Source organism: Heterodontus francisci, chromosome 13 (genome assembly GCF_036365525.1).
Source record: "Heterodontus francisci isolate sHetFra1 chromosome 13, sHetFra1.hap1, whole genome shotgun sequence".
Classification (NCBI taxonomy): Eukaryota; Metazoa; Chordata; class Chondrichthyes; order Heterodontiformes; family Heterodontidae; genus Heterodontus; species Heterodontus francisci.
In genome coordinates, this window is record NC_090383.1 from 30552964 (window position 1) to 30574781 (window position 21818).

Consider the following 21818-nt stretch of genomic DNA (forward strand, 5'->3'; position numbering starts at 1 on the left):
CATATGTGACATGACATTACTTTCTCTGGTTATCTTCACTTGTAGATTCATTACGTTGTCCGCTCTTAAGGTGGTCCCTTTTTAAGGTCATCCCACAATATTCCCCTTTTTTCCAAACATAAAAACATATGTACAATATACAATGATGTTGCAGTTCGGACTAAACTATACATGATTAAAACAAAATGCTATTTACAAGTTAGTACATTTAATCCACTCCAAAACAGAGAGGAGGTTTGCTTATTTGTCCTGATCTTGTTATCATAAAGCTCCTCCCAGAGCTGAGCTCACCTTGATGGTTCCTCTGAGAGTCTGGCGATTCAGAACTCTGGTTAGCATGTTCTTCCTCTGTGCTTGTAGCCTCTGTACATTCATCTTCAGACTTTGTCTTTGAACATGTCTGTGATGCCATAGAGTTGTCCCATGTAGAGTTGTGATAGAGCTCTCTTAGTTGACTTCCATTCCATTTGAGAATTAGCACCATTGGGTGTCTGGACCTTGTACGATCTGGGTTGGTCACATATCCATGCAACCTCTGCAGGATACCAAGTCTCTGACGCATGATTGAGGACTTTGATCTTCTGTCCCACTTGCAATCCAGCTAATTCTAGTTCTTGTTTTCCTGTCATACAATGCCTTCATCTTCCCTTATTTAGACAGAAGTATACCCTTTATTGTGGAAAACTTAGAGAGATAATGATTGGGCAGGGTAGTTCTTACCTGTCTTCCAAACATCAACTCTACAGGTGACGGGTAAGCCCATGTCCGATGGAGTAGCTCGGAGGTGCAGGATTGTAACCTTGAGATCTTTTCCTGTCTGCCTACACTTTAAAATTAGTGATTTGATGGTGTGCACTATGCGTTCAATCATGCAGTTGGACTTTGGGTAGTGCAGCAATGATGTCATGTGACAGACCTCCCATCTGGCACACATGCCTTGGAATGGTCTTCCTGCATATTGCGGACCGTTGTCAGAGATGATTTCTTCTGGAATACCAAATAGGTTGAACAGACCACTGACCATATCAGCAACCACTGCACTCAACGTATCTCATAACTGCCTGATGATCGGAAACTCAGTGAAGTAATCTGAAATAAGGAGGAAATCATCACCTTGAACGCAAAATAAATCTGTGACAATCTTCGCCCATGGATGTGAAGGTTTTTCATGTGGGATCAAGGGCTCCTTCTGTTGATCTGACTGAGAACTTTGACATGCCTCACAAAATTTCATCACTGTCTCAACATTACTGTTGATTCCTAGCTAGTAGACTGTCTCTCTGACAAGACGTCTGGTACGTTCTATTCCTAAATTCTCTTAATGCAGTTGGGTTAAAATATTAGAATGCAGATCTTCAGTATAAGGACTTGTTTCCCTTTGAAAATCACCCCTTGTGATATACCAAGCTCATCTCAATACGGCCAAAAACAGTGTAGACATTCGGTTACTTCCTGTATGGTGTCGGGCCATCTTTCTACCATCAGCTTCCACAACAAAGATAGGGTAGGGTCACATGCCATCTCATCTATTCGTTGCTCACATCTGTGGGGTCCAAAACTCATTGGGACATCCACAATTTCAGTATCCACACTGTGGACATGTAAATCTAGCGAGATATCTGCATCTTTATTCGGGTTACGCAATCTGCTCAGGGTATCCAATGTGACCATTTTGCTGCCCGGTTTATATGGACGTCACAATCGTAGCACTGGACCTTCACCAAAAGTCTTTGCAACAGCAGAAGAACACTCAAGAGCCGTTTGTGCTGTATGGTTTCAAGTGGCTTGAGATCAGTCTACGCGGTAAAATGTTTTCTGAACAAGTAGGTGTGAAACCTAACAATACCAAAAACCAGAGCTAAGGTTTCACGTTCGATGCTGGAGTAATTGGATTGGGTTTGCACCAAACTCATCGACACAAAGGCAATCGGTTTCTCTTTGTGTGAATAATGCAGGTGCCAAATCCTTTCTGGGACGTGTTGACCTCGAGTGTATTCTCTTTGGTCGGGTTGTAATACTGTAGCACGCTGTCTTGACTTGACAGAGCTTACTTTAAGGACTCAAATACCTGCTGATGGTCTTCCTGACACAAGTAAGGGGTATATTTACGCAGCAGTTCCCTAAGTAGTGCTGCGCACGCAGCGAAATTGGGGATGTATGGGGCCAAAAAGTTGAACAGCCCTAGACACAATTGTAAGTCCTGCTGGTCCTGAGGACTTGGTGTGGCTCTGAGATCTTCAATCTTATCTGGGTATGGGCGTATTCTTGTGGCGGAATATATCGACCCAAAAAAGTTGATGTGCCCAATGTTGACCTGGCACTTCTTGCTATTAAACACAAAGCCCTCACAATGAACAGCCAGCATTAGCAAATGCAAGTTTTGGTCATGCTCTGCCTTGGTCTGCCCCATCACCACAATATCGTCGCCTGTACAGATACAGCCCGGGACATTTCCTGTTATCCTGTCCATGTATTGTTGGAAATTATTGGTAACCATCTGAAATAGTATCTTCCGAATGGTGTTCAGAAGTTGTGAGTATCTGGGACTTCATGGCTAAGTGAACAGACCAGTAGCCATGCTTCGCTTTGAGCTTTGAAAAATTCTTAGCACCAGTAAACTAAGGATTCAGCTCCTCCAGGGTTGGGATTTTATGTGGGCATCTCTTGAGGGTTAAATTCAGTCTTCTAAGCAAATCCTGAGATTGCCATCTTTCTTCAGCACGCAGGCAATGGAGCTGCACCAATCTCAATGCTGGTGCACTCGGCGGATGACTCCGTTGCGCTCCATCTCATCTAGCTCCACTTGAAGCTTCTCTTGAATGTTCATATTGCACTTCCTTGGCATGTCAATAATAGGAACTGCCTCCTCCCTCATGTGCTTATGGCATCACCCTTGAAATCGCTGATTGCATCAAACCTGTCTGGGTAAAGTAGTTTCAGGTCTCTAACCAATGCAATGCACTCTGTGTTGCAGCCTTCTGTACCTTTCAGTGTGGTGCTGAACTCATGTATTGTGACGATTTGTAAATCTTCACCTACTGGAAGTCCCGCGACAGCTGGTCCATTTGTGTCTACGCAATATAAAACACTTATGGCAGGCATTCAGAGCTCCCATAGCTGCATTATAACATTATCATTCCAATGCCCTTGATTGGAGAACCATTGTAGGTATTCAGCCTAGCTGTGGTGGGTTACACCACAGATTCCCATTTCTTTAAGTACATATCCTTCAATGTGCAGAATGTGCAGATGTGCTCCAGTGTTGATTTTTACTCTGAGCTTATGCTTGCTACTCTTCTGCGGACATATAATCCCGATCATGATGAATGCCTCAGATTGCGTAATACCATTGACACGTTGATCTAAATTAACTAAGTGAAATGCTCGCTGTTCGCAAGCGTGCATTCTTTATCCGTGTTCTCCTCGCAATCGTCTCTCTGCTGGCCTGATGTACCTGCTTGACCTTTTGTTGTGCATTGGCAAACCCTTTGTTGCATTTGCCATCCTGTCTTTCAGATGTTCTCTCTGCATGTGATCTGCCACCATTCCTATGTGCAGTATCTGAGCTCAGCCTTCTGCACTGCCTTACCCAATGACCTCGTACGCCACAAGCTTTGCACTAGACCTGGTATGCTGGACAATTGCAAATTGGATGAGTCAGATCACATTTGCCACAAAGGCTTAGCAGACTTCTGAGCCTTGGTTACCACACCAATTGTCGTAGCTGCCACCAAACTTGTAACTGTTGGCGCCCAACCATGTTGGCTTCCAATGTCCTTCCATCATTAAGTAATGCATCTATGGTGTGCCCTTTCTTCTTTTCTAGCAGGTCTTTTTGAATGGCTTCTAGTTGTATAGACGTGATTACTAGTACTATAATCTGTTCTGACAATTCAATATCTGCGAAGTTGCCATATTGAGCTTTGTCTTGGCACCTTGCAACAAACTGGTCAATGGACTCATCTTGCCTTTGCTGGTAAATCATAAGCTTAAGCTTATCTACTCACAAATTTACCTTCACTTCATTTGCTGCTTCAGGAATGTCCATAGCTTGCTAGAATCCTTCAGTTCCTCAGCTGACAATCCTGATGTATTGATCTATTGCAAGCCCTCGTTTCCCAGTGCAATCTTAATTTTGCTAGCTTGCTTCTCTGGTTCGCTCACTTCTTGATCCAGGAATTACAGTTCCAACTTTGTCAAAACAGTTTAAATTCAGACACAATGTCCAACATCTTCCTAAAAGCCATTGTCATAATGATCCTGCTTTCTTATAAATATAGGACTTTGTACAGGTTTTCTTTTTCACAGGCACACATCTTTTTGTTTCCTTTATAAGACATATTCATTTTTTGCAGGCCTGCCTCTTTAAAGAGTGAGAGACCACAGCTTTCATTGATTACACAGCTGTTCGATTTTTTTTAAACTCAGTTTTTTTTAAAACTGAGGGATAGAGTTTTTTTTAAGAGAGCTGCAGCTTGATGTACTGGCAGCTGCCACAACCTGCCTTTTACTTTGTGCTGGACCTCCAGTGGCACTATTGTGTTCTTTCCACTCTTTTCAGCTTAGGCCCTGCCCACAAATTTTAAAAATGGGAAAACTAAAACAGTAAAGCTACTGCTTTTCAAACATTTCAACCCACTGCCATACCAGGTGAAAGTTCTGATCTCCTGGCAAATTGTCTGCTGTCCTCACTGAGTTTTCAACACCTCCTGGGGTCCTGTCTGTATCCTAGCTCGCTGCAGTGTTGTGCTGTCTCCTGCTAGCTGCTTTCCTGCCGAATAATCAGCCACTCCAGGTAGTGAATCAGCTGTTCTTTGTCCACTCTTAGGGCTTATTTTTGTGCTGGAGATGGGGCTTCTGGTGCTGGGCTGGAAAGGTGGGGGCAGCCCTATCTCTGCCTTTTTTTGTCCCCCTCAATACATCAGGATTGTCAGCTGAGGAATAGAAGGATCCAAGCAAGCTATGGACATTCCTGGAGCAGCAAATGAAGGTGAAGGTAAATTTCCAATTACACAGCTTCAGCTTAGGCCCTACCAGCAAAGGCAAGATGAGTCCATTGACCAGTTTTTTGCAAGGTGCCAAGACAAAGCTCAATATGGCAACTTTGCAGAACAGATTATAGAGCTAGTAATCACGTCTACAGAACTAGAGGCGTTTCAAAAAGACCGGCTAGAAAAGAAGAAAGGGCACACCATAGATGCATTACTTAAAGACTTTAAAGGAACAGGCATCCCGCCTCCAGGAGCTGCCAGCCAATCATATGGCCGGCAGCTCAGCAGTATTGACAGCGCCATCGGGAGCGGTAGCCACTCCTGGTACTGCAGAGGCCTTGGACCCAGAATCAGTGGTGGAACCCCGGAACAGAGGTAGGTGAGGCAGGCTCACCGGGGTCAGTCCAGAAGGCCCATGCGAGGCAGGGTGAGAGGGTGGTTATTCAGTCCAGGGGGAGGGGGGTCTCATGGGGGTAAAGTTGTTCCTGGTGAGGGTCCTACTTTGGGCCACATATTGCCGATGAAGGAGGGACCCTCCCCCAAGCCAGCAGGGAGGGCGCATTTTACAAGGCATCCTGCCCAGGCGGTTGAGACCCTCTCACCGCTGGTAAGATCCCAGCAGCGGCAGGAAGAGGCCCTTAATTAGCCATTAAGGGCCTGATTGGCCACTGGGCAGGAAGGCAATCAGCCTAACCCATCCCCGGGAAAATCACTGGGCAATGGGGAGGCGAAGGGCCCTCCACCCCTCTACCCACTGCCCCCCTCTGCCCCCCGCCACCTGTCATGATTTTACATGCCACCACCTCCCCCCCGCAACTCCAACCCTGCCTCAGGGAGCCTCACAAAATCGCAGACCTCCGTGTGTTCTTTAGAAAAAAAACAAATACTGCCACGATGTAATATTTTGTGATCTTCAGAAAAAAATATATCTCACCACTGCCACCATATAATATTACTTGTTCCTTTGCTGTGTGATCTATTATAAAACTCTCAGGACTACAAGTCATATCAAAAGAAAATTTGTGTTTTTATTATAACCTAACTAGAACACACATATATATACACCAACAGTTACTGCACAAGCACATCTAAACACATCTCACTCTACCGAGCCACATGCACATCTCCCTGGTCTTGTGTGACAGGACATCACTTCCTATGGTGATCTTCATTTACATCTTCTTAATGTGGTCTGTTCTTAAGGTGGTCCCACAACAGGGTGGTGCCCACAAATACCCTCCTGCATGGATTTTGGTCATTGTTGTAGTCTGCAGCACTCTCCATTACATGGCTCTCTCGAGAGTTGTGGACCTTGAGGATAGTGAGGACCTGGAATGAGACAGCACATCGGGTGAGGACCTGGAGGTGAGAGAGGAGGAGGAGGAGGAGGCAGAAGGAGATGATGCTTAATAGAGACTTGTCCCTGCTGCATGACAATGTAGCCTCCTCCTGCCACCCACCAGCAAGGGGACCTCCCTCCTCTCCCTCATGACTGCCAGTATTAGATCCAGGTCAGCATCAATGAAGCAAGGGGCTGGCCTTGCCCAGATGCCAGGCGTCCAGCTCTCCTGTGACATCTCACTTCCCTCTGGTGCAGTGGAAGACTTTGGCACAAACCACAGATCTATCCCTCAGCACAACCAGCTGCATCAGTGATGGCTGCCGTAGGAGTCCACACTTCATCTGACCCGCCTCCGTTCCCAACCCCACTGGCTCTCAGTGCACAGGAAATCTGTCTCCATACCAATTAAGGGCTCCTCCACACTAAAATCTTAACTTTAATCTGTTTCCCCCCAGAGGCGGGTTTCTGACCTGAAAATAAATCTGGCTCCTGTTTCCCACCTTTGTGGTGAAAATTCAGCCAAATCCCTTTCCAGTACTGTTTATGGATATAGGTGGGGCAGGAGTGTTTCCTCTGGCCCAATAAGCTGCCCTGTAAACTCCCACTTGAAAGGTTCGAATCCCCACCACACAATCTCCAGCACCTATCTCTCCCCGAAGCCCCCCGATCTGTCTGCTGCCCCCACAATCTTTCCGCTAATGACCACCTCCATCCTCCAAAGATGATCTCCCCCTGACACCAACATCAACACTATCTTCTGCATCCTGTCATCTGTCTCACTTACCCTCCCACTGAAACCCCCAACAATGATCTCTCCCTACCTGCTCCTCTACTGTGTCTTTCTACTGCAGGCATTCCCACTCAACTGGCAGCCAAGGAGGGGTTTCCTATCTAGCACTCCTGCGCCCCACCCCCACAATCCTGTGAATTCCTATTATTTCAGAACTAAACAATAGGACTGTTCGTGAAAAGATGGGAATCATAAAAGATACAGGCAAGATTAAAACTGAGGGTGAACCAAAGATAAATAATATCTGAAGTGTTTACTTCAGCCAAGTATTCCCTAGGGAAACTATTTGCAACATGTCTTCTTGAAGTAGCAATAATCCAACAACACCTTGCATTTTATTTAGAGATACAGCACTGAAACAGGCCCTTCGGCCCACTGAGTCTGTGCCGACCAACAACCGCCCATTCATACTAACCCTACAGTAATCCCATATTCCCTACCACCTACCCACACCAGGGCAATTTACAATGGCCAATTTATCTATCATCTGCAAGTCTTTGGCTGTGGGAGAAAACCGAAGCACCCAGCGAAAACCCACACGGTCACAGGGAGAACTTGTAAACTCCACACAGGCAGTACCCAGAATCGAACCCGGGTCCCTAGAGCTGTGAGGCTGCGGTGCTAACCACTGTGCTGCCCTGCTTGCCTTATGGTGCCTTAAAGATAGTAAAGCATCCCAAGGTACTTCACAGGAGGGTTACCAGACAAAATTTGACACCTAGCCACATAAGGGGAGATATTAGGACAGATGATCAAAGCTCGGTCCAAAAGGTAGGTTTTAAGGAGCATCTTAATGGATGAGAGCGGTAGAGGTGGAGAAGTTATGGGGAGAATTCTGAAGCTTAGGGTACAGACAGCTCAACGCACAGCTACCAATGAAGGGATGAAAGAAACTGGGGATACACATGAGGCCATAATTGAAGGAACCCAGAGTTCTCATAGAGTCATAGAGTTATACAGCGCAGAAACAGGCCCTTCGGCCCATCGTGTCTGTGCCAGCCATCAAGCACCAATCTAGTCTAAACCCATTTTACAGCACTTGGCCCGTAGCCTTGTGTGAATGAGTGGTCGAGCTGGAGGAGGTTACAAAGATAGGAAGGGGTGAGGCCATGGAGGTGTCTGAACAAAAGGATGAGAATTTTAAAAATTGAGGCATTAATGGGATGGGGCCGTTGTATGTCAGTGAGCACAGGGGTGATGGGTGAACAGGACTTGAAATAAGTCAGGATACAAGCAGCAGAGTCTTGGACGAGCTCAAGTTTACGGAGGGTGGAAGATGGGAGGCCAGCCAGGACACCATTGGAATAGTCTAGTCTGGAGGTAACAAAAGCACGGATGAGAGTTTCAGCAGCAGATGGGCTGCGGCAGTAAAACCCATGTAAAATTAATGACTTCAACATAAATGATATGGTTGTCATGGGCAAGAGAAAAACAAATATAGCCCTAGGGACGGATGGTCATTTCCCCCAGTACCCAAGAAACATAATGCTCATTCTGAGGGAGGCAAAGAAGGCTGCAGATGTTGGGATAGATGGGAAGCAGATTAAAGTGGTGCCTATTTTCAAACTGAATGGCAAAACAGATTCACTGGTCTTACCTCAGTGTCCTTAATATCAATTAAATAATGGGCCATCAGGAGTGAACTTCAGGATTAACTTTATGCCAATAAATTAGTCAACAGTGACTAGTGTGGATTCAGGAGGTGAAGATCCTGTCCTACCAGCCTCCTTAATTTATTTGATGAGGCGGCATCCCAAATGGCCTGTTACTGCATGATGTACCTCAACTTTCAAAATGAAAGTTCCACATAAAAGTTACTATCTGAACTTAAAACAATGGGGATTTAAGGTGAAATCGAGAAAAAGATAGCAAATTAGTTGAAGGAAAGAAGCAGCAGCTTCAAGGAGTTATGTTGGGTCAGGGGAAAATGATTGGTGGGTTCAATATTGGGACCCTTACTGTTGCTAATTTAACTTAAGCTGGTCAAATTCACAGTCAATAGAGAGGACACTTAAATCTGATGAGGCCATTTGTAAATTACAAAAATGAGTCAGTCAGCTGTCTTAGCAGAGTAAAATAAATACAGAAGTCTGAAAATTAGCACTTATATACACCTTGTTCTAATCATCACATCTCTTACAAAACAAATTGCACATTCATCAAGATACGACTGAAACTACTTCACACAAAGAGTGGTAAATGTGTAGGTTGTACTGCCAAGGATGGCACTGAAAATAAAGACTTGCACTTGTATAGCACCACTCACAATCTCAGGACATTCCAAAGTGTTTTACAGACATCTATGTACTGTTGATGTGAAATGAAGGGCAGAGCAAGGTCCCACAAACAGCAATGTGACTAGATAACCTGTTTATTGCAATGTTGGTTAATTGGCCAGGACACCAGGGAGAACTCCCCTGCTCTTCTTCAAAATAGTGCCATGGGATCTTTTACATCCACCTGAGAGGGCAGACAGGGCCTTGATCTTAACTCTTATTTGAAAGACAGCACATCTGACAGTACAGCACTGCCTCAGTACTGCACTGGAGTGTCAGCCTAGATTTTGTCTCTGAAGTAGGACTTAAACAAGTGTTACGAACGGATGGGAAGCAGTGTGGGTGACTTCCATTTTTCACCTTTCAACTGACCGCAGATAGTGTTTTAAAAATAGTGTTTTAGTCCCTGTTTCTTTTAAGGGTCAAATAAATAGACAAACAACAGGTTTTCTCAGAGGTTAGGAAACAAAGATTTATATTTTGCACAATAACTGAAAAATATTGGTTACTTCACCCACTCACGCATTCACACAAATGCGCACACACAAGAAAAGATAGTAGAGTAGTAGCATGCAATTAGAGTCTAATTGTAAAAGAGTTTGTTGTTTAAGGAAACCTTTAGAAGCTTTTCGAGAGGAAATCTTTCAGTGGTGCAGACCTGAATGTTTGTTGTCTTGAAAAGGATGAAGTGTCACAGGCTCCTTGTGGTTAAACCTCAATCCGAAGTCAATGGTGGAAATCTTGGTTAACTTTCGCAGATGGGGAGTTTCAAAGTCATGTTGCAATTTCTCTGCTGTATTAGTCAAAAGATGTTGTCAGCAGGGCTCTTGCTTAGCTGGAACTGTCTCATAGCTGTTCTGGCTGGAAAAGACCCTGTCTGGCTGTTCTGCCTCTCTCTCTCTCCAGAGAGATACCTTTTAAGGAAGAAACTTGTCAGGTTGGGGTGTTGGTCAGATGACTAAGGGCTCGCTCCCTTGGGGTGATTCATACAATGTTCCAGGATATGGGAACCATTGCTACATGATGGCATTTGAATGTGGTCCATTTTCATAAACAGGTGCTATTTCATACCTATTATTTTGGCCTTCGCTTCAGAGTCAGTCTGTCTGCAAATGTCTTTGTTAGCTCCATTCCTGCAGATAGGAGTTCTTAGCATGGAATGGGCCATTTTCAATTTCAATGTGTTTTCCCCAAAACTAATTCAGACATGGATAATGGGTTCTGTCTTCAACAGCCAAACATGTTTATTGACAGTACAGGAGGGGTCACCTGATCTCGACTTCACCTTGTCTGTAGCACAAATGTATCAATTTTTTTGTAGTTCAGTTCAACAGTTGACTTTTATTTTATAATTCCTGCAGTTCATTTCACATTTCATTACTGTTCCTTCTGTTAGCGTGACACCAGCAACCTTCTGACTCAGAGGCAAGAGTACTACCACTGAACCACAGTTGGCATTGGGGCTGATTGTGTTAGTAATCTAGCCAAAAAATTGATTGAGGTGTGTGACACATTGAAGGATTTAATATTTTCTGGACACTGAAACCAAACAGACAGATAGCAAAGTTTTTTCTTGCTCTGTCCATTCATATGTTCCTATGTATTCAAAGCTACATGGAGTGGAATTCCTCTTTTAACGGCAAATGATAGATTGGCTGTTCTCTTTCATAATTAACAGCACAATAATGTAATTGTGCATTTCAAGCTATATGTTCCCATAATTTTGCTAAGGGAGCCATTCATCTGTTTTTCTTAAGGGAGAAATCTTGATCTCCTGGCCAACATAATATTTTTATAGACTACATTTTGTCAGCATTATTTCCAGAACACTCAAAACATTTTGTTAAAAATGTTTCTATTTATTTCTGCTGCAGTAATTGTAGTTGAAAAAGTAATGTCAGTTTTTGATGATTTACAGCTCTTATTGAACACCAGACTAGTGATGCACATTAGTGTAACCTTTTAAGAATAATTATCAGGTGATCCAATATTTATGAACTGGTGATTGACCTTTTAATTTGAATGGTCAAGACTGTCTACTTTAAAATTCTTTTTAAGGATATGAACGTCATTGGCAATATTACCCATTCCCAATTGCCCTTGAGAAAGTAAGCCTTCTTCTTGAACTGCAGTCCATGTGCTGAAGGTACTGCCACAATGTTGTTTGGTAAGGAGTTCCAGGATCTTGATCTAATGACAATAAAGGAATAGAGTCATAGAGTTATACAGCACAGAAACAGGACCTTGGGTCCATTTTGTCCGTGCCAGCCATAAAGCACCTAACTATTCTAATCCCATTTTCCAGCACTTGGCCCGTAGCCTTGTATGTTATGGCATTTCAAGTCCTCATCTAAATACTTCTTAAATATTGTGAGGGTTCCTGCCTCCACCACCTCTTCAGGCAGTGCGTTCCAGATTCCAACCACCCTCTGGGTGAAAACAATTTTCCTCAAATCCCCTCTAAACTTCCTGCCCCTTACCTTAAATCTATGCTCCCTGGTTATTGACCTCTCCAATGGCAATATCTGTCCAAGTCAGGCTGGTGTATTCCTTGCAGGATAACTTGGAGACAATGGTCATAGAGTCATTTATGGCACAGAAGGAGGCCATTCGGCTCATTGAGTCCATGCCGGCTCTCCATGGTGTTCTCATTCACCTGCTGCCCTTATCCTTCTAGGTGATAGAAGTCACAGGTTTCAGAGGTGCTGATGAAGAAGCCTTGGTGACTTGCTGGAGTGCATTCTATAGGCGGAACAGACTGCTGGTAGTAGACGGAGTGGATGTTTAAGATAGTGGATGAGTTGCTGACCAATCAGACTGCTTTGGCCAAGACAATGTTAAGCTACTTAAGTTATGTTGCAGCTGCACCCATTCAAACAAATGGAGAGTATTCTATCAAACTCCTGATTTGCGTCTTGTAGGTGGTGGAGACTATTTGGGGAGTCACTTGCTTCAGGACACCCAGCCACCTGCTGTGTGCTAATGTGGCTAGACCAGTTCAGTTCCTGGTTAATAGTGATCCCCAGGATATTGATGGTGGGGTCTCAGCAATGGTAGTGCCATTGGAGAAGATGCTTAAGATCTCCGTTTTTGGAGATTGCCATTGCTTGACACGTGTATTCCATGAATGGAACTGAGAAACATAGAACTATAGAAAAATTATGGCACAGAAGGAGGCCATTGAGCCCATTGTGTCTGTGCCTGGCCAAAAAAAAATACTATCCATCCAATCTAATCCCACCTTCCAGCACCTGGTCTGTAACCTTGCAGGTTACAGCACTTCCAGTGCATGTCCAGGTACCTTTTAAATGAGTTAAGGGTTGCTGCCTTAACCACCATTTCTGGCAGTGAATTCCCAACACCCACCACCCTCTGGGTGAAAAAGTGTTTCCTCATATCCCCTCTAATCCTTCTACCCATCACCTTAAATCTGTACCCCCTAGCAATTGATCTCCGCTATGGGAAACAGGTCCTTCCTGTCTACTCTATCTAGGGCCCTCACTCAAGTCACCCTTCAGCCTCCTCTGTTCTAAGTAAAACAACCCGAGCCAATCCAATCTTTCCTCATAGCTGCAATTTTCAAGCCCTTGCAACATTCTTTTAAATCTCCTCTGTACTCTCTCGAAAACAATTATGTCCTTCTTGTAATGTGGTGATCAGAACTGTACACAATACTCCAGCTGTGGACTAACCAACGTTTTATACAGTTCCAGCATTACATCCCTGCTTTTGTATATTATACCTCGGCCAATAAAGGAAAGCATTCCATATGCCTTCTTCACCACTCTATCTACCTGTCCTGCCACCTTCAGGGACCTGTGGAAATGCACTTCAAGGTCCCTCACTTCTTCTACCTCTCTCAATATCCTCCTGTTTATTGTGTATTCCCTCACTTTGTTTGCCCTCCCCAAATGCATTACCTCACACTTCTCTGGATTGAATTCCATTTGCCACTTTTCTGCCCACTCAACCAAACCATTTATATCATTCTGGAGTCTACAGTTATCCTCTTCATTATCAACTACACAACCAATTTTTGTGTCATCAGCAAATTTCCCAATCATGCCTCCCACATTTAAGTCCAAATCATTAATATATACCACAAACAGCAAGGGACCCAACACCCAATGAGGCCTGAGCCATTTATCAGCCCACGCCTGGATGTTATTCAGGTCTCGCTGCATGCAGGCACGGACTGCTTCATTATCTGAGTAATCATCAGTGAACAACCTCACTTCTGACCTTATGATGGACAGAAGGTCATTGATGATACAACTGAAGATGGGCCTAGGATACTGCCCTGAGGAATGCCTGACAGTTGTGTAGTTAGATTATCTGAAACACCTCATATTTGAAAGCAAAGGATATTCGATACTGCAGGCATGGAAGTAATTAGGAGACTAATAAAAGTAGATTTTTGAAAAAAAATTACTACAGCCTTAGTTGATTGTGCAGATGTAAAAATGATCAGATTGCAATAAGAAGTAAACAATTAGATTGCATTAGCGGACACAAGTTCAGTAAAGCCCAGGATTGTAAATAATCACAATATGCTTAACTAAGTATGGCTACCTGATTGGAAAGTGTGGGACAAAACAAGAATTACACTTGTCAATCTTATTTTCCTTTGCACTGTTTTACAGCTGGCTGCCCAGACTCACTGATTAAGGAGGTGCATCACTTCAGAATTCTTGGGAGCAACCAGGTGAGTACATTGCTTGTATGTGGTTCTCACCTGTCACAAATTAGAGCCTCTAATGAGACAGTTTCTGATATAGCCCCAGGGAACTGCTTGCTTTGTGAACCCTCGTGACCTAGAGAAAATATGCAGGATCTTTGAGGAAAGTGCTTTGTTCCGGCCATTAGCCTTGACAGCTTATTAATTGGTACATCTGCTATCTATCAATACCTTTCAGCATGGCAGTTCTGCACCAAGCACTCTTTGCCAGCTGCAGATGGGTCCCACAAATGGTTGAAACCAATCTTGCCACACATGGAACTCTGAAGTTGAATAATTAGACATGGATTTCTGTTTTAACTCATTAATTTAAACCATCTTGATTTACCAGGGTAGTGACAAATATTGAGTGGGCTCTAAATCAAAATGTAAGTATCACTCACTCAGAGCTTGAGATGAGTGAAAAGTTTGTGTTCCCCGGGCATATTGTCATCTAACCCCTGGGAGGTTTGCAAGTGATGTAATTGATATCGTTACTCAAATGTAACCATAGAGGTTAAAGTGGTTTGAGTTAGTTTAATGGTGACCATAATATTTGGTCACCAGTCCTAATATCTCCTTATGTGAAATTTAATCTGATAATGCACTTGTGAAGCACCTTGAGATGTTTTATTACATTAAAGGAACTATATAAATGCACATTGTTATTTTTATACATGTTTTGTATGCTCCCATGGTTACCAGGCAATACTGAAGAGGTGTTGGCATAGGTTCATGCCACCTGGGCGTTTGGGAGGTTCATGCATGGACATGCTGCCATTGGAGCTTTGACTCTACAATTATCCAAAGGTTTTCATGTCCTGAAGTCAATCTATAGCAAAATATCCAAACGACTAATTCAACTGTATGTAAAATTTAAACTGTAGCTGTCATTGATTCACATAATCTTACATAGTATTTACAGCACAGAAACAGCTTATTTGGCCCAACAGGTCCGTGCATGTGTTTATGGTCCACATGAGCCTCCTCCCAACCTTCTTCATCTAACCTCATCAACATATCCTTCTGTTCCTTTCTCCCTTATTTACTTATCTAACTTTCCCTTAAGTGCATCTATGCTACTTGCCTCAACTACTCCTTGTGGGAGCAAGTTCCACACTCTAACAACTCTTTGGGGAAAGAAGTTTCTCCTGAATTCCCTGTTGGATTTATTTGTGATAATCTTATATTTATGAGCCCGAGTTCTGGTCTCTCCCACCAGTGGAATCATCGTTTCTATGTCTACCCTATCAAACACTTTCATAATCTTAAAAACTTACATCAGGTCAGCCCCCCACCTCAGTCTTCCCTTTTCGAGAGAAAAGATCTCTTCCCAGATCGCTCTGCTCCTCCATCCCATTTAGACACTTATTTTCAAAGAAGTGTCTGGCCTTGTCATTTTTCCTATCAAAAGTACCACTTCACACTCATCTATATTGAAGTTCATTTGCCAATTACATGCGCATTCTACATGTTTATTAATGTATTCCTGTATTTTGTCATAGTTCTCCTCTGTATGAACTATGCCCCTAATTTGGGGTCATCTGCAAATTTTGAAATTATACTTCCAATTCCCAAGCCCAAATCATTTATGTAAATGCAGAACAGCTGTGATCCCAGCACTGTCGCTGTGGCACACCATTTCCCACTTATTGCCAGTTGGAGTAACTACCTTTAACTCCTACTCTCTATTTTCTATTTTGTAGCCAGTTTGCTATTTATTCAGCTACTTGTCACCTGACTCCACATGCTCTGACCTTAATCATGAAAAATCTCATGACTCATGAGAACGGGAAAAGTAGCTGCCTCAACAGTGGATGAATCTTTTCAAAATGTAAGGACCTCTCCAACCTACTTTTTCAGTAGACAGTTGAGAGGAAATCTCATTTCACCAAGTTTCCTATTGCAGTCTGCATGCTGCAATTGCATTGGACACAATTTAATAGCACGAGGCATGTTCTGTAAGCACTAGAACAATTACATCTTGGAGCTTTGTTACTTTAGAAATTAAAATACATTAGCGAAGGTGCTGTGCAGTGCAATTATCTGTTATAAGCTGCTGTTCATTGTAATGAAATTGTCTTATTGGGATTAGAAAGCAGAAATGCCAACTGGAAACCAAGCAAAAGTGGCAGGTAACAGTTATCAACAAACTCAATGCTCAGACATACCCAAAAGCTGACAACTGAAGGCTGGTCCTGATTATAAGCCTATGACATGAGAATAGTTACACTGAAAGTGCAGCAGCACATTGACTAATAATTCACGCTGTTGGTATATTCAACATTCCTTTATTCATATAATATAAACAGAAAACCCTGGAAATACTCAGTAGGTCTGGCAACATCTGTGGAAAGAGAAATTGAGTTGTTTCAGGTCAGTGACCTTTCATTAGGACTGGAAAAAGTTGATGTGACAGTTTTTCAGCAAATGCAGAGGCAGAGAAAGGGAGAGGGAAGGAGAGAACAAATGATACTGTTGAGGGTGGAAGGCAGGAGTGAGTAAATGGCAAAGGGAATGATGGTGCAAGGCAAAAGCGGATGTTTTTTTATCTGTTCAAACGATGTGACTGATGATGGCAAGGCCAGAATTTATTACCCCTAATTTCCCTTGAGCAGGTGGTGGTGAGCCGTTTTCTTGAAGCATTGCAGTCCATATGGTGTAGGCACACCCACAGTGCTGTTAGGGAGGGAGTTCCAGGATTTTTCCCAGCAACAGTGAAGGAACAGTGATATATTTCCAAGTCATCATGGTGGTGACTTGGAGGGGAACTTGCAGATGGTGCTCCCATGCATCTGCTGTTCCGTCTTTCTAAGTGGCAGAGGTCGTGGGTTTGGAAGGTGCTGTCGAAGGAACCTTTGCGAGTTGCTGCAGAGCATCCTGTAAATGGTACATACTGCTGCCATTGTGTGCCAGTGGTGGAGGGAGTGAATTTTTAAGGTGCTGGATGGGATGCCGATCAAGCAGGCTGCTTTGTCCTGGATGATGTTGAGCTTCTTGAGTGTTGTTGGAGCTGCACCCATCCAGCCAAGTGGAGAGTATTCCATCACACTCTTGACTTGTGCTTTGTGGATTCTGGAGAGGTTTGGGGAGTCAGGAAAAGAGTTACTCGCTGCAGAATTCCCAGCCTCTGAACTGCTGTTGCAGCCACAGTATTTATATGGCTGGTCAATGGTAACCCCCAGGATGTTGATGGTGGAATATCCAGTGATGGTAATGCTGTTGAATGTCAAGGGCAAATGGTTAGATTCTCTCTTGTTGGAGATGGTTGTTGCCTGGCACTTGTGTGGTGCGAATGTTACTTGCCACTGTAAGATTCTTAACAGGGGGTCTCACTTTCCCTCTAAGGTCCTGACCCCGTACTGAGTAGCAATGGCACAAAACAAACTTCGGATACAATTTCCACTTCTTGTGGAACACCTTTATTCACTCACCAAGCAATAGTATATACTTACAACACCAGTTGCTTAGTGGACCTGTGTACAGAAACTCGTTCCCGGGTGGTCAGATCCACTGAACGATAACTTCTACATGACTTCCTGTGACTGACCAAGTCACACTTCTCGGCTGCAGCAACAATGTCCTTGTGAGCTGTGGCTTTATACCCCTTTCTGACCCTGACCCCTCGACATATAATGTTTTGAATTGGGTCATCCGATTGGGTTTCGGTGCTTTATCAATCCCACCCTAGCTATGCAAGACCACCTGCATGTGGTCCTATCCTGCTTTCAGCAGGGTTGTGGGGGGGGGGGTGGGGGGGGTGGTGGTTCTTAGGTGCATACCATCCACGGATGTGATATCTGCATATCTGCATCTTGATAAGGCAAGAAGGAAATCATTCACACATATTTCAAAAGGCCATTGTCCATGAGTGTGGTTGTACAACAGGTTTGATGTTGTAACAGCCCAGGCTACCACATCAGTGGCATCTCCTGATTCGTCTTTCTGTGTTTGTACATGTGGGTGTCCTAGTTCAGTTACGCTGTCTTTTATTTTTAAAAAGTCCAACATGAACCCCAGCGATGATGTCTTTGGTCAGAATTCTTCTCCCTTCGTCCCAATGTCCTTCGCTTCCATGTTTTCACCACCCAGGTAAGCTCCATGCGCTGGTCCACACCACAACTGCTTACAATTTACTTATGAACAGAAATGCAAGGGATATTAACAAATGTCTCACAACATAACAAAAATACAAGAGATATCCAAATGCCTTACAGCCTGAATGTTGTCCAGGTCTTGCTGCATTCGGACACGGACTGCTTCAGTATCTGAGGAGTTGCAAATGATACTGAACACTGTGCAATCATCTGCAAACATCCCCACTTCTGACCTTATGTTGGAGGGAAGGTCATTGATGAAGCAGCTGAAGAGGGTGGGGCTGGGACATTACCCTGAGGATCTCTTCTAATAATGTCCTGGGGCTAAGATGATTGGCCTCCAACACCACAGCCATCTTCCTTTGTGCAAGGTATGACGCCAACCAGTGGAGAGTTTGGAGAGTTTTCCCCTGATTCACATTGACGACAATTTTGCTGGGGCTCCTTTATGGCACACTTGGTCGAATGCTGCCTTGATGCCAATGGCAGCCACTCTCACGTCACTCTGGAATTCAGCTCTTTGGTCCTTATTTGGATCAAGGTTGTAATGAAGTTTGGAGCCGAGTGGCTCTAGCAGAACCCAAACTGTGCTTGGATAAGCAGGTCATTGCTGAGTAAGTGCCGCTTGATAGCACTGCTGACGACACCTTCCATCACTTTACTTATGATTGAGAGGAGACTAATGGGGCAGGGTAGTAGGCCAGATTGGATTTGTCTTGCTTTTTGTGGACAGGACATAACTGGGCAATTTACCACTTTGTGAGGTAATTGCTACTGTTGCAGCTGTACTGGAACAGCTTGGCTAGGGGCGCGGCTAGTTTTCTTTTTATTCATTCATCGGATGTGGGCGTCGCTGGCTAGGCCAGCATTTATTGCCCATCCCTAATTGCCCTTGAACTGAGTGGCTTGCATGGCCATTTCAGAGGGCGTTTTAAGAGTCAACCACATTGCTGTGGGTCTGGAGTTACATGTAGGCCAGACCAGGTAAGGATGGCAGATTTCCTTCCCCAAAGACCATTAGTGAACCAGATGGGTTTTTATGACAATCAACAATGGTTGTATGGTCACCAGTCGACTAGATTTTAATTCCAGATTTATTAATTGAATTCAAATTTCACCATCTGCCGTGGTGGGATTCGAATCCATGTCCCCAGAGCAATAGCCTGGGCTTTGGATTACTAGTCCAGTGACATTTTCACTACATTATTGCCTTCCCTTCGTACTACAGCTGAGATGTTGGGCTGGATTTTATAATCTCGCTGCCAAGATCGGCGGTGGGATGACGCCATAGAGCCGCCGCAATCTTCTGTGCGGCAGCTCATTTGCATCCCTGGGGTGGGCCACCACCCCCCCACCAATCACGTAAAGGGGGCGGGCTGTCCGTCAATAGCAATGGCGTCAGCTGCCTGTGCGCAGGCGCTGACGCCATTTTTAAAGGGCTGTCAGCTCTCCCGACTAATTTAAATATTCCCCCCCCCCCAATAACAATTAAATTAACTATTTGCCCTTTCCACCCAAAACACTTACCTGTAACATCTGACCTTCCTGCCCCTCCAGACTGCATAAACTTTCAACTACAATCCTTTCTACCATCCCCTACACCCATGACGTTAATTTGCCCCCTTTCCCCCGCACCCCTGCACTGAAAAACCTAACTCCTACCCCTCCCCATCACTGTTGTGCCTCGTTTTCCCAGATGGGATCCGACGGGATTGCCGGCTGCCAGGCTGAAGATCACAGTGGGACAACCAGCGGCAACATCAGCTTAAGTAAATCAATCAATTAAATTTATTTAAATATTTAAATTGGGGTCCCATCGCCGAGCAGTGGGGGGGGGTTGGGTCACCATCAGGCCTCACCGTCACCAGTAATATTGGGCCGTGCCCTCTCCCGGAGATATTTTTCTGCAATCCCCCCCTCCAAAAGCCACGAAACATGATTTCGTTGGAGGTGGGGGGGTGGTGTGGTCGGTAAAATCCAGCCCCTCGCCAGTGCTCATAGCCTTTGCTCTATCCAGTGCCTTCAGCTGTATCTTGATATCACATGAAATGAATCAAATTGGCTGAAGGCTGGCAACCATGATGCTGGGGACCTCTGGAGGTGGTGGAGATAAATCATCAACTCGGCACTTCTGGCTGAAGATGGTTACAAATGGTAATGTGTCAAAAACAAAGACGGATCTAGAGGAGCTATTAATAGCCACATTACCAGTACCTGTTGTTTGTAAGAAAGGGAGCAGTGGTAATGATCTGAAATTGTTGAAATCAATGTTGAGTCCAGCAGAGTTCCTTGAACTTCCATTGAGCTTCATTGGAAGAGTGTAAGGTGGCTGAGGACAGAGAAGACAGAGGGGGTCTGGGGCATAGAATTAAAATGGCAGGGGTGGAGCATTAAAATGAAAAACAACCGGAAGCTTGGAGTCACGCTTGCAGACTGAACAGCAAAGCGATCATATAACCTACGTTAAAGCCTGGCTACCCGACCCAAACCCGACTAGACTACCTACATGTGTCGGGCTCGGATCGGGTCGGGTCTATCTTCTGAGTCCAGCATTCGGACTCAGGTTGGGTCGGGCTGGACAGTGCTGCTTCCGAGAAGTCACAGGATCAGACTTACCCATGATTCCCCACAACTCCATCTGCAGGAATAGCCTGCTGCCAGAATGGATGAAGGATATCCGTGTCGCTGCGAGAAGAATCGGAGGCGATAAAATATTAAAGGACTCGGGCCCGGGTCAGGTTCGGGTTGGCTGTGGTCGGGACGGGCCCGAGTCGGGTTTTAATTTTATACCCGATCCAGGCTTTAACCTGCATTTGGGGTCGCCAGTGGAGAGGAGGACACATCGTGAGCAGCGAATACAATATTTACTAAATTGGAAGAAGTACAAATAAATCGCTGTTTCATGTGGAAGGAGTGCTTTGGGCCCTAGACTTTGGGAATGAAGGAGGTGAAAGGACACATGTTGCAAAAGAACATAAGAAATAGGAGCAGGAATAGACCAATATGGCCCCTCAAGCCTGCTCCACCATTCAATACGATCATGGCTGATCTATCTCAATTCTACTTTCCTGCGCACTCCCCATTTACCTTGATTCACTGAGAGACCAAAAATCTGTCTATCTCAGCCTTAAATATACTCAATGATTGAGCATTCACAACACTCTGAGGTAGACAATTCCAAAGATTCACAAGCCTTTAAGTGAAGAAGTTGCACTTCATCTCAGTCCTAAATGATTAACCCCTTTTCCTGAGGCTGAGCTCCTGTGTTCTAGATTCCCCAGCCGGGGAAACAACCTCTCACTGTCTACCCTGTCAAGCCCCTTCAGAATTTTGTATGTTTCAATGAGATCATCTCTCATTTTTCTAAACTCCAGAGAGTATAGGCTCAATTTATTAAGCCTCTCAACATAGGACAACCTTCTCATCCCAGGAACTAATCTAGTGAACATTCACTGTACAGCCTCCAAGGCAAGTATATCCTTCCTTAAATATAAAGACCAAAACTGTACACAGTACTCCAGGTGTGATCTCACCAAAGCCCTATACAATTGTAGCAAGACCTCCTTATTCTTGTACTTCAATCCACTTGCAACAAAGGCCAACAT

General features: G+C 44.3%; 1 protein-coding gene across 5 annotated transcripts in view; it reads left to right on the forward strand.

Annotated features, from left to right (window-relative positions):
* The window catches only part of prkn (parkin RBR E3 ubiquitin protein ligase), a 1503655-nt gene that overhangs the window by 1225119 nt on the left and 256718 nt on the right, over nt 1–21818 (forward strand). For all 5 annotated transcript variants that reach the window (XM_068044606.1, XM_068044605.1, XM_068044609.1 and 2 more), the window contains one exon: nt 14043–14104. In XM_068044606.1, coding sequence (XP_067900707.1) covers nt 14043–14104 — 62 coding nt within the window. The remainder of the gene's footprint in view (nt 1–14042; nt 14105–21818) is intronic.